At 42.6% G+C, this 19,545-nt stretch overlaps 2 protein-coding genes across 4 annotated transcripts in view; one reads left to right on the top strand and one right to left on the bottom strand.

The window, feature by feature from the left end:
* Positions 1-19,545, top strand: part of LOC119647112 (potassium voltage-gated channel subfamily KQT member 2) — a 1,176,525-nt gene that overhangs the window by 268,355 nt on the left and 888,625 nt on the right. For 2 of the 3 annotated variants that reach the window (XM_038047893.1, XM_038047892.1), the window contains one exon: positions 3,096-3,209. The gene's annotated coding sequence lies outside the window, so the exon portion shown is untranslated. The remainder of the gene's footprint in view (positions 1-3,095; positions 3,210-19,545) is intronic. The other variant, XM_038047894.1, reaches the window with a different exon arrangement.
* LOC119647116 (thiamine transporter 1-like) overlaps positions 1-19,545 on the bottom strand; it is a 124,330-nt gene that overhangs the window by 20,258 nt on the left and 84,527 nt on the right. Inside the window, exon 4 of the mRNA XM_038047903.1 lies at positions 15,125-15,338. Within this exon, the coding sequence (XP_037903831.1) occupies positions 15,125-15,338 (214 nt within the window). The remainder of the gene's footprint in view (positions 1-15,124; positions 15,339-19,545) is intronic.

A 19,545-nucleotide genomic window follows, 5' to 3' on the forward strand; every position in this document is an offset into this window, starting at 1 on the left:
GTAGCTATCTCGACAACATAATCAAGTAAAGTCTATTGACCAGCCAGCTTCTATAAGGGAGCTGCAGATGTAAAGTTATTAGTAGTTATCTATGCTGTGCCATTGGGTTAATCAAGTTTCTACTTTTGGGTAATGAGTGGTAAACACGCTTGTGGCAAATGTCCTCCCACAAATAGCTAAGATGGCAACCTAGATTTATATTATTGAGTTTAGCGACTAAATTTTAGATACGTTGCCACTTTTGCAAAACCCAGAAGACTCCTAATTGAGCCAAAACAAGGATCCTCGCACATTTTACAACTCGCTTTACACTCACGGCGAAGTGGCTCTAAAACTCCCTAGGAGGTATGGATTTCCATCAATTTTTTTCTCTGCGAATCGACAACACTAATCAGTCCCCATATTTTCCACAAAGAATCTAAAGATTCTTTTTAGGGACAACTATGCGGCTAAACCAAAATAGAGACATGGAAAAGATGTAATGAAAAAACGATTCTTTGTATTCCATCTCGTCTTTCTCGATTGTAACTAAACGCTATAAACAATTCCCTACTTTAGGATGGGAGTCAGGAAGAAAAGGGCAGAAACAAAGCCCTAACGCAGGATACAACTAACTAAGAAATGGACGATTTGCCGGGTGTTGGCGACATTAAGGCTGCTCTAGGAAATATTTATAATAATGGCAGCCAGCCCCAGGGAGAAGATACCACAAATAAGGACACAAGTGAAAAAATAGTAGGAAAGTAAATACTGACATCAGTACAAAGTACATGGTGGGGAAGTCTGATGAAATTGTGTCTAGATGGTACTTCAATTAGCCGTAACGGGACTTCATTCTGGAATTGGTCCCCTTATGAGTTTAATGGAATGAGTAATGACTTTTGTTTGCTTATTAGTGGAAAAATTAGTAGGACAATAGCGAACAGAAGTAGGAAACCAGGCAAAGTTTATGGCCATTATGCACTTTATACTGAGGAAGACAATACGTGCTCACATTAAGGAGCAATTTAAGCATCGTTTATCACAATTCGGCTGCCTGATGAAGCAATAAAGAAGTGATATAGTTAATTACTCGAAGTAACTATAATTAAGTGCCTATGAGGACTTCAATGAGAGATGAGCACTTGAAAGAGATAAATGAATTAGCTGGTCCAGGATTATGGGAGAGTACAATGTTCATTTTGCTTTGGTTGAATCTGATCCAGTCTTTACAATTGTCACTTATGAAATATAATTCCGACGAGCTCATGTGAAAGGAAGACAAAAGTCTTTCGCTATTTTCTTGAATGGAAAAAGGTTTTGACAGAACGAATTAAGTTTTTCGGCAAGCAGCCTTCGAGTTTGTGTCGGACTGAAAACATAACAGTTGCACAAAAGGAGATCGAACGATTTCGCCTGAAGAAACTTGGTTGGTGCAATGAACACTGCGATTATAAAAAGGGGCACCAGAATGCGGGCACCACCTCATTCCAACACCGGTTTGAGAAAGATTTTGGTATCCGACATACAGATGCAGGCAAGGAGATCAATATTCAGGATGGCCGGTACTATGAGTGAGGCGGGGACCTGCTTAAATCGAAGGAAGATTGATATTCTTTCTAGGCGGTATCCCGAATTACTGATACCAAGGGATAACATGACAACGAGGTTTCACTTCGATAAGCAGTTTGAAACACGTTGGAGTAACAAGGCAAACTGGGAGAGCGTGGCTGCGACATATGGCTTAAATCAGCAACTGATTACTTGGTACACTGACGGATCCCTCACAGCAGAGGGAGCGGGTGCCGGTGTTATTGGTCCAAGAAAAGTGTACTTTGAGCCAATGGGCAGGTACGATAGCATATTCCAAGCGGAAATATACGCCATAGACAAATGTGCCTCATTTAATCTGCAAAGGAACTACAGGGGGCAGAACATAGCTATTCTCACCGATAGTCAAGCAGCGATCAAGGCACCTAAGTCCAACCAGGTGAACTCTAATCTGGTGTGGGAATGCCTTGAGAGACTGAACAGACTCGGCTCGTCAAACAAGGTCTGGATACTTTGAGTTCCAGGCCATGCTAAGTTGCAAGGCAATGAGGCAGCGGATGAACTAGCCAAAAAGGAGGCAGGGACGCCTTTACATGGGCCAGAACCCTTCTGTGGAATCGGAAATGGTTTCATGGCTATGACTTTAAGAAATAAAAAGTAACGGTTGAGGGAACTATACTGGGCGGGCCTACCAGGGATGGAACAGTCCAGGGTGCTTAGGGGGGGATACGAACCCATGCACACAAAGGATTGCTTAAACCTCACCAAAAAGAACCTCCAAATCATAGTGGGAATTCTCACTGGTCATTGTCGGCTGAACTATCACCTAGGGAAGCTAGGGATATCCACGGACAATGCTTGCAGGTTCTGTGAGGAGGAGGACGAAACCTCTATGCACGTCCTGGGACAGTGTCCGACACTTGTGCAAAGTAGGTAAAGGCAGAGCATTTAATACCAGATGCAAAGCTGAAAGATTTGGAAGTAGGGAACTTACTAAAGTTCCTGATGGTTATAGGCCTGCTTGAGATACTAAGATCGATAGGTACACTACAACCAGTAAAAGGGGCACAATAGTTCTTCAAGGACGCGCTGCGACTTTCCCTTAACAGAATAATAATAATAGTTGGATTAAGATCCAGATGCATCTCTAACCCAAGTGACTCAAGCGATGCACTCTAACTGGCAGTCGTAAATAGAAAAAATAACCACTAATGGAAAGAGTATCAATAGTGCCAGAAATGGATCAATCACATGAAAGATCAACTCCAGGAGGGTTCTTTACACAATTTTCAATTGAAACACTGAAAACTTTTCTCGTTCACGTTTGTATGATAGCCTGCGATCTCAGCCTGAAGCGATTCATTGTACTTTGCAACAACATCAAACACAGTCGATTTTGGGTACCCGAAAAAATGGGTGAATATTATTATAATACATAGAAGAAGTAGCCTTTCCCCACTATAATAGCATTAGTAATTCGCACCCTTCGTAACCAGTTTTAAATATATTTGCAGTTCATTGTTTATACACAACTTTATCTATCTAATCTTATTTTAATATTTCAGATCAGAGCCACTCGATTCCCACCTGGAGAAAACTTGGGACAGATTTTGTTAAGTCTATTAACAATTGAGCAGGTCTAACTACGTGAAATTCTCAATAAATGTAAATTGAACCAGGTAAACAGTATATAAAGCTACATAGAAGTAGAAGTAGGTCTGTCAATACTTCCACAGACACCATCCCGCGATGTAACTTTAAAAGGATTTGTGTAAAACAGACCTTTTTTAGAATCGGTTCGTTATCTGTCTGCCTTTTTAAGGTGTTGTGGAAAACAAAACCTTATTAAAATCGATTTACTTTCTGTCTGTCTTTTTTTTTTTGAGGAAGTAGAAATTTTCGAAAGATCCTGGCCTTGAACGCCAACGTGTGGTATTCTTACCCACTATAGCCAACCCCGACTCCCCTCAAGCCCAGTGGAACCCCCATACAGTATTACATCACGGGGCGGAGTCAGCTTATTTTAGCTTGGTCCCATTTCATCTCTACGCAGCTTAAGTAACGGCGCTTATCTATTCTCCTCTGCAGTTTGCTCTGAATAGATGCGACCATGGAGTTGATCCCATCCCAGCCTTTCTGGCATGCTAACATTCTTCGCACCAGGTTTCCTGGTACGAGTATCTCTCCTAGAGTCTCTTTTAAGCTCTACTTTTCCTCCACAAATCTTGAACATGGGAAGAATACATGCTCTGGGTCCTCTGGGACTCCATTGCAGTTTTGACAATCGGGTGAAGTATCTAGTTTAGACCTGGATTAAACTGGCGAAATCCTCCATGCCCCGTGAGAAACTGAGTAAGATTATAATTATTCTCACCAACCGTCTCTCCAACCACTCCTTGATGGCAGGTATGAGCCTATGTATTACTACCCTAGCTATAAGCAAACTGGGAGCATGCCGTGGCCCTCCCACGTTCGAGATCATCCTTGCCAGGGCCACACTTGCAGTGGATGCTTTGTCATCAGCATACAAGAAGTATTGCTTATAGTTCAGCTTTGCGTCTATCATCACTCCCAGGTATTTGATGGCAGACTTAGAAGTGGTAATATGATTCCCAATTTGTATATGGGTAAAATTTCTTTTACGGCGCTTAGTGATGAGGACCGCTTCCATTTTTTCCTCCGCAAGTGTCAGACCAAAACTCTCTAGCCAACCCTTAACAGTACCGATGACTTCACATGAGTGTAACTCAGCATCTTCGAGCTGCTTTGCGACCACAGCCAGTGCTATATCGTCGACGTAGTTCACCACCGTGGCTTCCTTCGGAAGGGGAAGATTAAGTAAATCGTTGTTCACGGTGTTCCACAACAGTGTGCCCAGTATGGAGCTCTGTGGGACATCCGCCGAGAAAATAGCTGCAAGATAAGCGGGAATACCAATCGTTGCCAGAGATTGCCGTATTAGGTTCCAATTGGCCGAATTGAATGCATTTCTCACCACCCAATATTTGCTAGTACTGCCCTTTCGGTGGATTGCATCTTTGGCAAAGCCAATAACCATTTTTTGGCATCAATGGTTGATCGGGCTTTACGGAGGCCGCACTGTCGATCTGAGAAGCTTTCCTGGCTCTTAACAACCGGGATTAATCTATTATAGATTACTCGCTCCAGCATTTTCCCCACAGTGTCCAAAAGACAAATAGGTCTGCAGGAGATTGGCTCACCTGGAGGTTTGCCAATTTCCTCTCCGATCACGTGAACCTTTGCATAATGGCACGTGAGGGGTCAAAGTATTCGAAGTGATTAAAGGGGTATCCCCCTCACATTCCCGGGCCTGACTAACACAGAGGCGTGCAAGCACGTGTCGACAGAACACTTCAATAGAGCTTCAAGATTCGCGGGCTGATCATCATGGTCAATTTCGAAAACTCTTTCCTCAAGGTCGTCTCTGGCCACTCAGAATGGCCTTTTAGCCATCGACTATCCAGTTAGTCATTGCAAATGGCGCCCAACGTTTCCTACATTCTGACCTAAAATTATCAGTTTCAGGTTCCTCAAATCCGCAGAAGATAGCCTGGTCTGGTTCATAACTTCGTTTTGTTGTGTCGGATAGAGAAACAAAAGTCTTTCAATATTGTTCCCAGCTAGGTTCCAGATACACCTGACTTCATCTTTCTAATCTTAGGTTTCACGACTTTTCCTCAGAAGTAAGTGTTCCTAAGCTTCTATCCTTGATGATATGCATAGTATGCAAAAGAGCTGGTCGTTTCTTGGTGATCGTCTTCCAGAAGTTTCTAGATATATGAGCCTTTGAGGTTATATGCTGAAAGGTATTGCCGTCGGAAGTTCTGTTCTTCCCCACCTTCATGTGAAAGGCCTATTTTTTCGTTTCTGAAATTGGGGAAAAAACTAATATGCTTTATTCTTCGTAGGGATGAAATGACAGGTAAGATGAATTCCTGACCGAATGTGGGGGCAGTTAGCTACACGCTGTGCCCTTTCATTGTCAATGATTCATCATCTCTGGTTCCAAATGACAAAGATTGAATTCTCCCGATCCCTTTTACTTGTATTTGTTATCTAATTCTCTGTCACGGGGAGCAGCTCGATTTTTGTTTCTCCCTACATAAATACCGTGGGCAGAAGTTTTTTTTTTCACACAGAGGTTGCAAACAATTTTATGAGGCTGGAATGGCATTTAGGCCATCAATGAGTTTTGCGGAAATTTGATATTGGCAAGTTGGAAATTTAGGGAGGAGGGAGTCTTTTTCGCTCATTTTGTTTATAGAAAAATTGTTCCACTTTTACTTTTGTTTGTTTATTTGCAGTGAAAAGATTGAAAACCAGATCTTCTCACTGCATTACTACATAAAAATTTGTTTTCTTGAGTTTCCGCTTCAATTACCTCATTCCACTGCTAAACAATCGTTTTGGTTATTTTCCTACTTTTGTTGATCCACAATTGCAATTCCTCACTTGTCATATATTCCTCATTTTTTCTAAATACTTACTTGATTTTGGGAGTCAAAATTTCCGAAAGCGGACGCGACGTTGAGTAGGGTCTCAACGAACGGGGAGCACTGGGATGGGCGACGAGCCATCATCAGAGGGTGCTCGCAAAACAGTGTTGGACTTCAGCCACCCTCGAAGACTCTGGCTACCCGCCAACAGACAACATCCAATAGGGTCTTCTAGCACAGCACCCCATGCTAGGAAGCGTTATGTTGTGACGCCGAAATCACCGTCTGTGTCGTATTTAGAAGCCAGGTTAAGGTCGGGGCTGAATTTGTTTGTCAAGAAAACGACCGAGTAACATTTGTAGAGTTTTATAAGGATATTCAACGTTTGTCGTTCAGACGTCTGCAATCTTCCAAAGATGCTGAACCGGTTGGACCCTGGCGACGCAGCTTGAGACCCGAAATTATGCAAGCAGTTTTTCCCAACCAAAAATTCGATAACCATCAAGATCGCTTGGTCGTGCGTCAGATGATTAAACAGGCGGATCCAAAGTGCCACTTATTGGAACAGGATCCCAATGACCTTCGGGATGGAGAGAGAGCGGTTCAGCCTCGTAGTGGCAAGATTGTGAAGGAGAATTAGGTGGGTTCTGTTTCGGCTGTGGAACGCCAAACATTATGAAGCCACAGTGCCCCTGCTGCACGCTCCCAAAAGGCTTCAAGGTTCGTTCCACTGGGAAGGGGGATCGCAAACACCAATTGCCGCCGCAACTCTAAGCGCCCTGACTCCCGGTTCGTCCTTTCGTATTGAAGCGGTCTCACAACCCAGAATTGACCAGCAAAAATCATCAATATTGTCATCACAGCATTTATAGTAATTAAATAAATTAATGAAGTAAAGACGTCTTTTGCTTCATTCATTTGAGCTTTTTGTTTCAAAAAGCAATGAGAATTGCTAATGTTATTTTGTCAAGACTACACTTTTCATTAACCTCATTAAACGTGAAGTTGGCATATATATAATTTATTGCAAGGTTGTTATCATTTGCTAATTAAAGATGCGCAGTAACAGTCTAATTGCACTCATTTCCCCATAAAGCAAGTAAACATCTGATCCGATCCCACGCCTCCTGTTCCTGAAAAGGACAAAAGACGTCATTTTCTTCCTCTCTAATATTTTCCACATTATTATAAGCATATATGCACGCACAATGTAAATATATCTGTGCTGACATAGAGAGAGAATGCACAGCCAGTTGGTCATGATGTCACAATATTTCTTCACCATTTCCATTAAAAGATTCAACATGTAATGGAATAACTCACCCCATATGTCTCAGAACAGATGTTCTGAGAAGTTCGTGTTTCTGTCTGTATTCCCCAGTCCTTCGTTTCCATTTCAGACGAAAAGTTTGATTACACAGTAACCGTCAACACATATCAGGTCCGTCCATTCTCAAATGGACTGAAAATAATGGAATCCATTCGAAAGCACATAGCCCCAAGTTTGCAACTTTGATAGCTGACAGTTTACTTGGAGAAGGTATCTCTTTGCAGGATATTCCATTTTTAGTACATGACCCATTAAAGTTTGTATGTTCAGTAGAAATATGTCCCAATTCAGCCTCCAAAATCCTATTTATCAGAAGAAATTCACTGAGAACATCAAAGTAAATATAAGCAAACTTGATCCTAGTTGGCGTAAGTAGGCAGTTAACAAGGATTAAATTCTCCATTATTTACTTCTTAAACTTATTCTCGGAACCACTTGTTTATTTTAAGAGTAGAACTTCCAACAGATTAATTCCTATATCCTTTTCCTCTCAAAACAATTAAAGTACACTTGAAAACCCTCAATGAGATTTTCGAAGTGGAACTTGATCCGTGGGAAATGCTTCTAAGACTCGCGTTCCACTAAACTTCCTTTCACTCAACTTCATCGTAAGCCTTATTTGTTCTATAACTTAAAACCCATTCGAGACTTGGAGAAAAACCATCTTGTAAATTCCAGATACCAGTCAAACAATCCTTTGAAGTCATCCTCCTCCCCCGTGTCGAAAATTGTTTGACTTTCTGAGTAAAGGAGCAGAAACAAGTCGTAACGCTGGTGCAAGGCACTCCGGGATACGATCTAAACATAATTGAACACATCAGGGAGGCTTAAGAAGCCACCTCCCCCTCCTTACGCTGTAGAAGAAATCGATTGCATTTGAGCGATATCTTCTCATCGATTTTCCATCAAGGAGGCGGGAGTGGGTTTAGTGCCGAAAAGGTTATGAACTGTACTCGTCCGTTGTCATCGTGCCAGGAGAAAATTGCCGGGAAAATAGTTTTCATTGCTGCCTTGTGAAATCAAGTTGAGTGGCTATAAATCTCTACTCGAGATGTTTGCCTTGTAAACACACTCTAGTTCTACTGACGAGTTTCCTGAGAATATAATCGGCGTTCAGATGAATTTATTTGCCAGGATCTTGGATGAATTTCAGAATTCCTGCACGTACGACTATCCGTATTTTGACTCCTGGCTGAATTTCTGCATGGGCAGATGAGAGCGTAAATAATGAAATATGAACTAAAAGGGGTGATGTCAAGTAGTGGCACTTTCCACTCCTATGAATTTTGTAATCTGCAGCTTAATGTGATAAATGCAAATGAAATATAAAACTGTAACGCCAAAGTCTACAGACATTAATTAATAACACGCTTTATTTACAACGGAGCCTTGATTATATATATGCAATAGAGAGTCATGCGTTCGGCAAGTAGAACCTTGGTTAATTAAGCGTGATTTGAAAGCCCACAACTTATAACAAGTCAGCTACCGGGAACCGGTCACTTCAGTCAGGTATGAAAGGCTTTTTTGATTTTTTATGTGAGAATAGGCCAACAATGGTTGCATCTATAATAACTCGCCGTGCATATACTGTTACGGTCTCTGCTCCAAACCAGTACTTGTTTAAAAACGATTAGTCAACCTGTTCTCCTTCCTGACCTGTGAGGTGCACGTGGTCATAATCATCTTTATCAGTCGTACTAGTTTAGTTAGTATCCCAAATTTACAATTTACATTTACTTCTAGGTGGACTGGCGACGAAATTAAAAAAAACTGAGAATTGATCACGAACGTTTTGGCAAAGCATCCTGATGTTCGTTTTTTTCTTTCCACGGATGTTTTTTTTAATTTCATTCATTTTCTTGCAGTATGGCATCAACCTCCTTCCAAATCGAAAACTGATCTGCCTACAATCAATCAAGTGATCGAATATCGCCTGAAACAAAGCGCTAAGCCCCTTTGAATATCAGTTGACTAAAAGGGTACCCGGGCTGCAACAACCAAAACTTCAAGGGAGCACCAACATCAAAATGTATCTAACTGTACGCTAGCATGAGCATGTACATAGCATTGCAATACTGCAATATGCGCCATTGATCATTTTTGTTTTCAATGTGGAGAATGCTTTTATTTTTCGAGTTATCACAGTTCCGGCAGATGCCAGCAGATACCAGACATTATCACCAAGTGCCAAGCATTAAAGCTCGAATAAGCGAATAAATGGTGATGGTGACCGGTGTTAATGGGGAAAACCGCCGAGAACTCCCCGCAACATCGAGCAAATGCGTAGAATGGTTTGATTTCGCATTGTTTGTACCAGACTATCTAGACGTCCAAGGGCATCTAGGGAAGTCGTAAGGGCTTTAGGTTCGATCCCTGTAGATGACATTGATGAATTTCTTTGACTTCGCCACTCATTTCCGTTCTTTGTCGCAGTTATTGGGGATAGTAACATCAATAATATACACGGAGTGACCCGCCTTGTGAACTAATAGCACGTTACGATTGCTGTGCGGTATATGGCGATCAGTTGAAACTTACCGCTGTCAATACATGCTCCCGATAAATTAGACATGTTCCCACGTTGAGCCCGGGCTTATATGCAAGGTTTGAAGAATCACCTCACATACAGCATTATGCCTTTTCGTGTGTTGCCAGGTGCCATTATAGTGCAATCAGAAATGGGTTGGTCCAACGTCTTTAACGTCGAACCACACATTCTATACTGGTCGTTCTCCACCCGTCATTCATTATGAGCTTTTTATGCGCACGAGTGGTAACCACGCCGATTGAATGGCACACAAATCCCTCCGTCTGAGCAACGAGCTCCTTAGGACAAAGCCATCTGTTCGCCAAATGGATTCCAAAGGCTCTCCGCGTATTTACCATGAGTTGCCTTCCAGTGCCATTCATCGATCCGCTCCTGGTTTGACTTCACCCCTCAAATGGTTCAAGCTAAGTAGAGTCCCTCCAATCTGCTTACAAACATGCAAGGGACTCGCCTGTTCTTTGCTGAAAAAACGAGTCGACTTGGCGATGATGTTGTGCCGCTACGTCAACTACGCCCCTGCCTTCGATGTGATGAGACAATATTCAGAATGCGTACGCCAATGAAGTGATCGCGGATACGATAAGTGCGCTTATTTTTATTTTTCCCCGAGAAATGCGATTTCAGCACTAGTTGTACGGGTCGTAAGAATTCGGACAGAAGACCAACCTTCAAATCACCAACTCGAGCATGGGGTATTTGTAAAAGTCTGTCTCTGCCATAGCTTGGAGGCGGAGGTTACCAATGCTCAGCATGTGGTTCGTGATGACCTCTCTGAATGGCTTGGATTCAACACTTGTCAAATCCAAATTCCAGCCGAATATCACGGCAATAAATCTACTATTCGCAGCAGACTCTAAGGTGGTCGTCAGTGCCAGCATGCAACTTAATGTCATCTAAGTATATAAAGTGTGTCAGCTCGCAATTAGGACTTAGGCTATATTTCATCCCAAAACCATGTCCTCTTACATCGCTCACGCATTGAATGCAAGGTGGTATGCCACCCTTCTATGGGTGCTGCCAAAACCTTCATTAGTTTGGGGTCAATGCGATACAGATGTGGAACACTGATTCTCAAAAGCCTTGGTGTAATCAATATAGCAAATAAAGAGATTTTTGTTGCCTCTAATTGTGTCCGTCCTGCAAGTACCGGGTCGATAATGTAACCCACTTTTGCTCCTCGGACAGAATGTTGTTGATCTCGAAGTGCGCATTGACCCTTCCACTAATAATACATATTATGAATTTTTAGAGGGTTGGTAAGCAAGTAGTCGGTCTTGTGCCTGCGGGTTCCTGCACCGTGTCCTTTTTATGGATATACTAGGTAATTTCAGCAATGAGAATGGGGGGAAATTCCTCAGACCGACTAATAACCGTTGCAACTGACTATATACCTGAGAAAATGTCTGCTTTTCAACTACGGATGTCTGACTTGGGGTGGCATAGTTTCGGTAGCTGCACTTTGTTCCTGACCCATCTGCTGTCATTGCCAGTGCTGAATTCGCCACATATTATAGCGAAATAGCTGTAGCATGGGAAGCCACGCTCCTGATCATCGTTGCGTCTAAACGTTGAAACGCGAGGGCCGCAAGACTGTGGATACTACTATTCGTTTCGGTCGTTGGAAATTGGGTAAGTCGTTACGAGGAGCCCAATTAGCGCTGTGGTGCGTCGTTTTGATGCAACTAACTGTTCCTGCTGTAATGAGAGCAACGAGGCGGAGTCCTGCCGACTCAGATTTCTATAGCCAACCCGTCGCATTTACAAAGGAAAGCAGCCCTCCCACCGTGCAGCTAGAAATCTCTCTCAGCTTCTCAAAAACTGGTTTACCAAGTGAGCATAGCCTGACTCTAGATAGAGCTGTGCAATCGTGAAGGAAGTGTCTGAGCCCACGCAGCTCCCGTAGGATATGGCGGCATGGTCCCCTATGGGCCAGTGCCCCGTGCAGACCGCTGTAACCTTGTATGCATTTGTATGCATCTGGCACAAGAGCTTTCTTTATCGGGTTTTGGTATAAGCTGGTCAAATTCTCCTTGAGTTGGCACAGGTGGTGAGCCTCCGTCAGTTGAGGTCCGCGGCAGCTAAATAGTGCGAGTAGATTCCGCCCTTGACAGTCACGAGCGGGGCACAAACTGTACCCGCCGAAGATTTACCAAGAGCAGAGCGGAGCTGGGCCAGCCCGTCAGCCGTCTCATTCCCCTCTATGTTCTTATAACCGGGAACCCGAAGGAGGGTAACTTTGAGCGTACCGCCCAAGCTGCTTGGTACATTTCTGCACTGCCCCATCAGCTTGAAGGATGTCGCCGCTGAGTAAAAGCCCTTAATAACCGCTTGGATGTCGGTCTGAATGGCTATGCTAGGCTAGGGGGTCGGATCATGTCGCACCTGGCAGACTATGCGAGTCAGATATACTATATGTAGAGAAAACCCCCGCACCGACTCCACAGACCAGACTTGATTGGGAAGTCCACAACAAAGCTTATCATGGAGTTCACGTTCGTTTGGTACTTCCTCTAGGAAGTTAATGTGGTTGTAGGGATTTGCTGCATAGGATCTGGAATCACATAGTCTGACAGCACTGCACGCTAAAACGTATTTAACGTGGAGGTTTAGGAGGGGAGGTGTAGTAGTACAATGAGAGCATATACTAGGCAGAGCCTCGGTTGCACCTGCAAACGCAGTTCTTTGAATCCTATTAAGGTTCGCTCTATTGCACTTTTCTCTCAAATCCTGCCACCATACAATAGAGCCGTACATTAGGATAGGATTCACGACAGCTGTGTACACTCAGAAAGCGATCCTCGACCGTACACCTCATTTCTTTCCAAAAGTTCTCTTGCATATAGAGAAGGCTATACAGGCCTTCTCGACCCACAATTTCATGTTCAATCCTCAATTTAGCTTTGGATCTAGGATCACACTCAGATACTTTACATTGCAGGAAAGAACCAATCTTTGTTAATGGAATTCAGGTACCCTTGTTTTGGTTGGGAATAGCATCAGTTCCGTTCTGGTTGAGTTTATGCCCTGTCCTGTCCTTTACCTCGCTCATGTCCAATATTCTAAAAATTTTGTCCATCATTATTAACTAGAGCACTGGAGAGATGGCATCGTTCTGGGGCATGCCTCGGTTCACAGCTCTGTTCAAGTGGTTGCCTCCCAGATCCGATTGGATTATCTTCGGATGGATATAATCTAATGCGAAAGATACCCCTGCAATCCAATGCTTGTCAAGGCTCCCTTACTAACTTGGTTGAATGCTCCCTCTATATCCAGGGGCTTATGTTGCAGTGACCACTCAACTGTGGCAATTACCTTATGGAGAGCAGTTTTTGTGGATTTGTCTTTGAGGTAGGCATGCTGTGACTTAGAGAACGGCGTCGAAAGGTTTGAAAACCATAGCGACGAGATATTGACTGAAGGTTATCCAACTATGATCTAAGAAGAATCTGTAGTCAGATGCTCTCTACTTCTCCACCCCAAGAATCTCATTATGGATAGAGTTTCCGTTTTCCGAGCTGGGAAAATGGAAGGTTGGTTCACTGCCTCTGTAGATAGACCGATAAATTTATATTAATAATAAAATGAAAGAATGACACACCTCTTTCGATGATTACCGAGCTATGCCAAAATGTATGCCTTGCGTTGGCTTCAGAACCTATAAACAGGTTGGGCTTCTTTGCTGCTATGCTGGTCATCAAATATTGCAGTTGGAAATTGAATGAGAAAATCTAAATTAAGAATTGACACCGCCCCCTTATGCGCCTTTCTAAGGTAATCCTCCAAGTATCAGTGGTTTACCAAATAGCTGTTGACAGTATTCATGGGAAGACTAATGTGTTTAATATATTGCCATCACCAACTTTAATTTTGTCCCCACATCGCAAACATCACAATCTGGCATGCTGTCCCTTATGTAAATTAAATAAATACCCGAAAGCTGATACATCACCCAATGGAGGAACGGGAACAAAACTGAAGGAAGGATACCAATTTCAATCGAACTGAGTTGTGGAATTTTGGAAAGTAAGAATAATTGTGAAAATAATAAATAAACTGCGCTATCTATGTTGGATTGTTAGGTGAAAATATGGAGCTTAATGGCGCCCGTTATATCCTCCCCTTCATAAACATAATACTCGTAGATAGTCTTCCGCCCTACTTGTTTCCCAGAGTAGACAATTTAGTAAACGAATTTCCGTAAACAACAATGAGAAATATGATATATAGCCGAAGATAATTAATCTTAGTGTGTAAGATACTGAGGCTGTCTTGATTATCAACCGTAGGCAAAAAAGGACCACATCGCTTCAAAGCTAGCAGGCACTAGGGGATAGTGGCTGGCATATGTGTACGAGAAAGCTTACATGACAGTTTTCCATTGTCATCTAAAAAGATAAAAAAAATAAAACCGAGAATTGAGGGATAAATTTCCTATAGCTGCTCAGACCTCCATGTTGGCAATGAAGACGCGTCTATTCGTCTAATGGAAGGACAGTAAAGTATGGCTCTCAGAAAACTTCGGTATATGAGGTTTCGGTGACTGCAGAGTTCACGTGCTTGAGTGATTGCAACCTACTCCGCACTAGACACCTCCTTTCAAAATTCAAAAGGCAATTAAAATTTATCTAGACTTTTCATTCGAGGAAATTCTGGTGTAAAATTTTCTTGGAATCTCATCTTTACTCATGGATGCCACTGGTACGTAAGAGTTTTCCAAGACTTCCTAATCCTTCCAGGAGAATACGGGTGTAGATGGTCTGAAAACAATTCTTATATGCAGAGGGTTGGCGCCAGGGAATCTTGTTAAAGTTCGATACTGGGAAGGACCCCAAGAAGCGTAAGGAATACTTAGGGTAATATTTACTTAGCTACCTTATCAGTTTAAGGGAAAATGCTGGATTGAATTTTAACAAATTCACATATCGTTTCTTAGAATTGTAAGCACAGCTTTCATATTTCCAGGAAAGCACGTAGGAGTTCCATAAATGAAACAATAAAGACTTTTCATTAAAAAGAGATTGTTGAAAATTAGCTAAAGCGCTTGTTTACTTAATTATAAGAATATGAGTTGATTCTCCACGCTTTCGCTTTTCCTCTAGTGCACTGAGATAGTTTTAGATATTGTCTGCCAATTCTATGGTTTCAGTGACAGTGGGAGTTAGTAATGTGTTATACAACCTTTAACTCCACTTCATAAAATTGTTACATTGTTTGTTTAAAATCGATCTACTTTTAAAACTAGAATAAACTACTTACATGCCAACGACACATAATTCAGCTCCCTTAAATCCATTAGATCAAACGATACAAGAATCTGTCCCAAAACTCCTCCTAAGAACTTCCCGACCAAAATTGCAGATCTAGTATGTCCGGTAACAATTTGGTATTTCTCTCGGTCCACTTTTGCGTAAATGTACGTGTAGTACGCAACTTCCGCCGCCATAAATGTTCCATAGAAGAATTGGCCAATCTACAAAGAAAGAGGATATGAAATATTCAGACAATTTTTCGGAAGCAACATCCAGAATGGTTTTGAAAGGGAAATTACATGCATGAATTGAAGGAAGTAATTTTCACGGAATGTTTTCTGAAAAACACGTCAACTGAATAGAATGGAAATTAAATGAGGGTCCTCCCATGCATGATGCCAGAAGGCATCATGTGTATGTGCCTTTCTGGCCCACTCCCGAGAGACAAGTTAATTATTATCTCTCAGTTACCCGGACTGATTTTTGTGGGCAGTAGGTATTCAATTTGGGTATTTAAATTAATCGCGTTTTAATGGCGGCCATATTATGGACCATTGTTGGTCGGCTTAAAAAAGTGAAAGGCAGGAGTTCTCCTCTGTGGAATCAACTCTTATTGGGAGTATGGGTGAAATTAAAAGAACATTTTGTTTAAAAATACTTCCCAATTGCAAAAAAGGTATTTGATGCAGATTATTGGAAATATATGCCTCTTGTTCACTCCTCTGTGGAACATACCAGAGTCCATCTACAAAGTCTCTTCATAGTTGTTATTTTTCGTCCCGAGATTTCTTTTCAATGTTTCAATTTGGTTATCAAAGAAAAAAATTCGAAATAGTTGCTTTGATCACCTGATAGCCATTATGTTACATGACATGAAGGTGAAACAAGAAACAGAGGTCAAATATTTGGGAATTACATCATCATCATCAACGGCGCAACAACCGGTATCCGGTCTAGGCCTGTCTTAATAAGGAACACCAAACATCTCGGTTTTGCGCCGAGGTCTACCAATTCGATATCTGTCTGGCGTCCTGACCTACGCTATCGCTCCATCTTAGGCAGGGTCTGCCTCGTCTTCTTTTTCTACCATAGATATTGCCCTTATAAACTTTCCGGGTGGGATCATCTTCATCCATACGGAGTAAGTGACCCGCCCACCGTAACCTATTGAGCCGGATTTTGTCCACAACCGGACGGTCATGGTATCGCTCATAGATTTCGTCATTGTGTAGGCTACTGAATTGTCCATCCTCATGTAGGGGGCCAAAAATTCTTCGGAGGATTCTTCTCTCGAACGCGGCCAAGAGTTTGCAATTTTTCTTGCAAAGAACCCAAGTTTCCGAGGAATACATGAGGACTGGCAAGATCATTGTCTTGTACAGTAAGAGCTTTAACCCTATGGTGAGACGTTTCGAGCGGAAAAGTCTTTGTAAGCTGAAATAGACTCTGTTGGCTGACAACAACCGTGTGCGGATTTCATCATCGTAGCTGTTATCGGTTGTGATTTTCGACCCTAGATAGGAGAAATTGTTAACGGTGTCAAAGTTGTATTCTCCTATCCTTATTCTTCTTCGTGTTTGTGTTTGACCAGTGCGGTTTGATGTTGTTGGTTGATTCGTCTTCGGTGCTGACGTTGCCACCATATATTTTGTCTTGCCTTTATTGACGTGTAGCCCAAGATCTCGCGCTAATCGCCGCCTGCTCGATCTGGATGAAGGCAGTTTGTACGTCTCGGGTGGTTCTTCCCATGATATCGATATCGTCAGCATAGGCCAGTAGTTGGGTGGACTTGAAGAGGATCGTACCTCTTGCATTTACCTCTGCATCACGGATCACTTTCTCGAGGGCCAGGTTAAAGAGGACGCATGATAGGGCATCCCTTTGTCGTAGACCGTTGTTGATGTCGAATGGTCTTCAGAGTGATCCTGCTGCTTTTATCTGGCCTCGCACATTTGTCAGGGTCAGCCTAGTCAGTCTTCTTAATTTCGTCGGGATACCGAATTCTCTCATGGCCGTATACAGTTTTACTCTGGCTATGCTATCATAGGCGGCTTTAAAGTCGATGAATAGATGGTGCAACTGTTGTCCATATTCCAACAGTTTTTCCATCGCTTGCCGCACAGAGAAAATCTGATCTGTTGCCGATTTGGCTGGAGTGAAGCCTCTTTGGTATGGGCCAATGATGTTCTGGGCGTATGGGGCTATCTGGCCTAGTAAGATAGTGGAGAATATCTTATAGATGGTACTCAGCAACGTGATACCTCTATAATTGCTGCACTGTGTGATATCTCCCTTTTTATGTATGAGACAGATTATGCCTCGTTGCCAATCGTCAGGCATTGATTCGCTGTCCCATATCTTGAGCACAAGTTGATGAACCACTTGGTGTAGCTGGTCGCCTCCATATTTAACTAATTACATCACATAAAAAATTACTCTGAAAGACGCATATGGGAAACTATTGTCGGATAGCTACAAGAACTCTGATGGCTTACAGGTCCCTAGCAGGAAAAAATGGAATTGAACCCCGAAGATACTTCTATGGATACACACTGCAATAGCAAGGTTTGTGATTACATATGGGGCGATAATCTGGGCAGAAAGAACTTAACTCAGTGCAATAGCCAGGGAGTTACGCAAGCTTCAAAGACTGGTTCGCATGTGTATCAGCGGAACAATGAGGATATGCCTAACGGTATCCCTGGAGAAAACTTGCTAGACACTGCCGACTGACCTACCACCTGACCAAGCTAGGTAGAGGGGACCGCATGTGATGAAACCTCCATATGCACCCTGCGAAAGTGTCCGGCATTTATGCAAAGTAGATTCAGACACCTGGAAGAATACTTAATAGCAGATGCCAAGTGGAAATATTTGTGACGATTATAGGCTTGCTTAACATGTTATCTTTAGTAGACATACTATAACCACTAAAAAGGGTACAATAGTGCTTTTACATCGCAGTGAAACTACCTAAACAGAATAATAATAATTGATATCACGTTTGCGATCTTCGGACTTGACTTCTCTCGAACGCTATTATTCTGTTAAGGGAAGTTGCACTGTGTCCTTAAAGAACTGCCGCTCTCTTGACGGTTAAGGTTAAGTTCGAAGTTGGGGAGCCGCAAAATAGTCCTTTCATTAGGTTCATTACACACTGCCGGATGGGAAAGTGGTTAGAGCACTAGGCTGTCCCACGGCAGATCGCGGACCGAATCCTACCGGTGGCGACCCAGCTATGAATAAGTACCTGAGGCAAAACAGGTAATAATCACGGCCGTGCAAAATGCTGACCGCATTGCCTCCTATATGTTATCGTCAAAATGATTGAGGTTGATTTGTAACAGCCTCATTTAGTCCCACGATTCAGCTCCCTCTTTCATGCCAGATACCTGCCACTACTGGCAATGTGCGGGTCGTCCACTCCATTTTTCCCTTTGTACCACATGCATCATGGACCTCCAGTGTAATCTTTGATAAGATGGCTCTCTTCCCCATACTTTCTACACTTTCGCGATATATCTTCTCCACCGTGCTAATATGGGACAACTTAATGCCTCGTATCAAAGCCCCTTCTTAAGGAATTTAAATTTTTTAATATTTGCAACCTTGCAACTCTAGCTTTGGTCTACCCTGGTGGAGTCATTTCCTTGGTGAGTTATTCTGTCTCTTTCGAACGGCCTGAAATTGGCATCAGGACTGCCAAGTTTAAGCAACAATTGGTAGCAGCTTCACATCAGTTAGCTTGATATCGCCTTGCAATTTAGTCCCAATAACGCAGCTTGCCAGTCGAATGGTGCGACGTAGTGATTTCTGAAGCAGATGTTATTTAGCTGCCGATAAAATGGTATATATCTCCATCTAGGACATGGTCATCATTTTTCCCAGGGGTTAACTCAATTCCATAATGGAGATTTCCGAGAAAAGCCCCGAGCCAGATCCATCCAGGCATCAGAGAAGCCTTTTGTTCACCCAGCGATTTAAATTGCTAGCCGCCCTAAGATACGGATAACTAATGTTTCTTCTAGCAGAAGGGAAATCATTTCGGCCATCAATGCACTCAAACGAAGTAAAACCGTTGAACTTGACGATCTTCCTACAGAGCTATTTATTGCTACTCCTGGAGATACAGGAGATTTTCCGCATCCACTCGTATGGAAATCTTGTGAATCCGAGACCTTTTTCAGAGAGTGGAAGAAGGGGATGATCGTTAAGATTCCAAAGAAGGGTACCTGTTTTGGGAGTGTTAATTGGAGGGGTGTCTGGGGGCTGCTATGTTGGCAAAAGTGACAGTCAAAATAATTCTGGAACGTATCAAAGAACATCTTGAAAGCTTAACCGACAATAGCAGGCCAGTTTCCACTCTAGATCCTCCTACATTGACCACATCAACACCCTACAGATCATTTTGGAACAGTGCGCGGACTT

Source organism: Hermetia illucens, chromosome 1 (genome assembly GCF_905115235.1).
Source record: "Hermetia illucens chromosome 1, iHerIll2.2.curated.20191125, whole genome shotgun sequence".
Classification (NCBI taxonomy): Eukaryota; Metazoa; Arthropoda; class Insecta; order Diptera; family Stratiomyidae; genus Hermetia; species Hermetia illucens.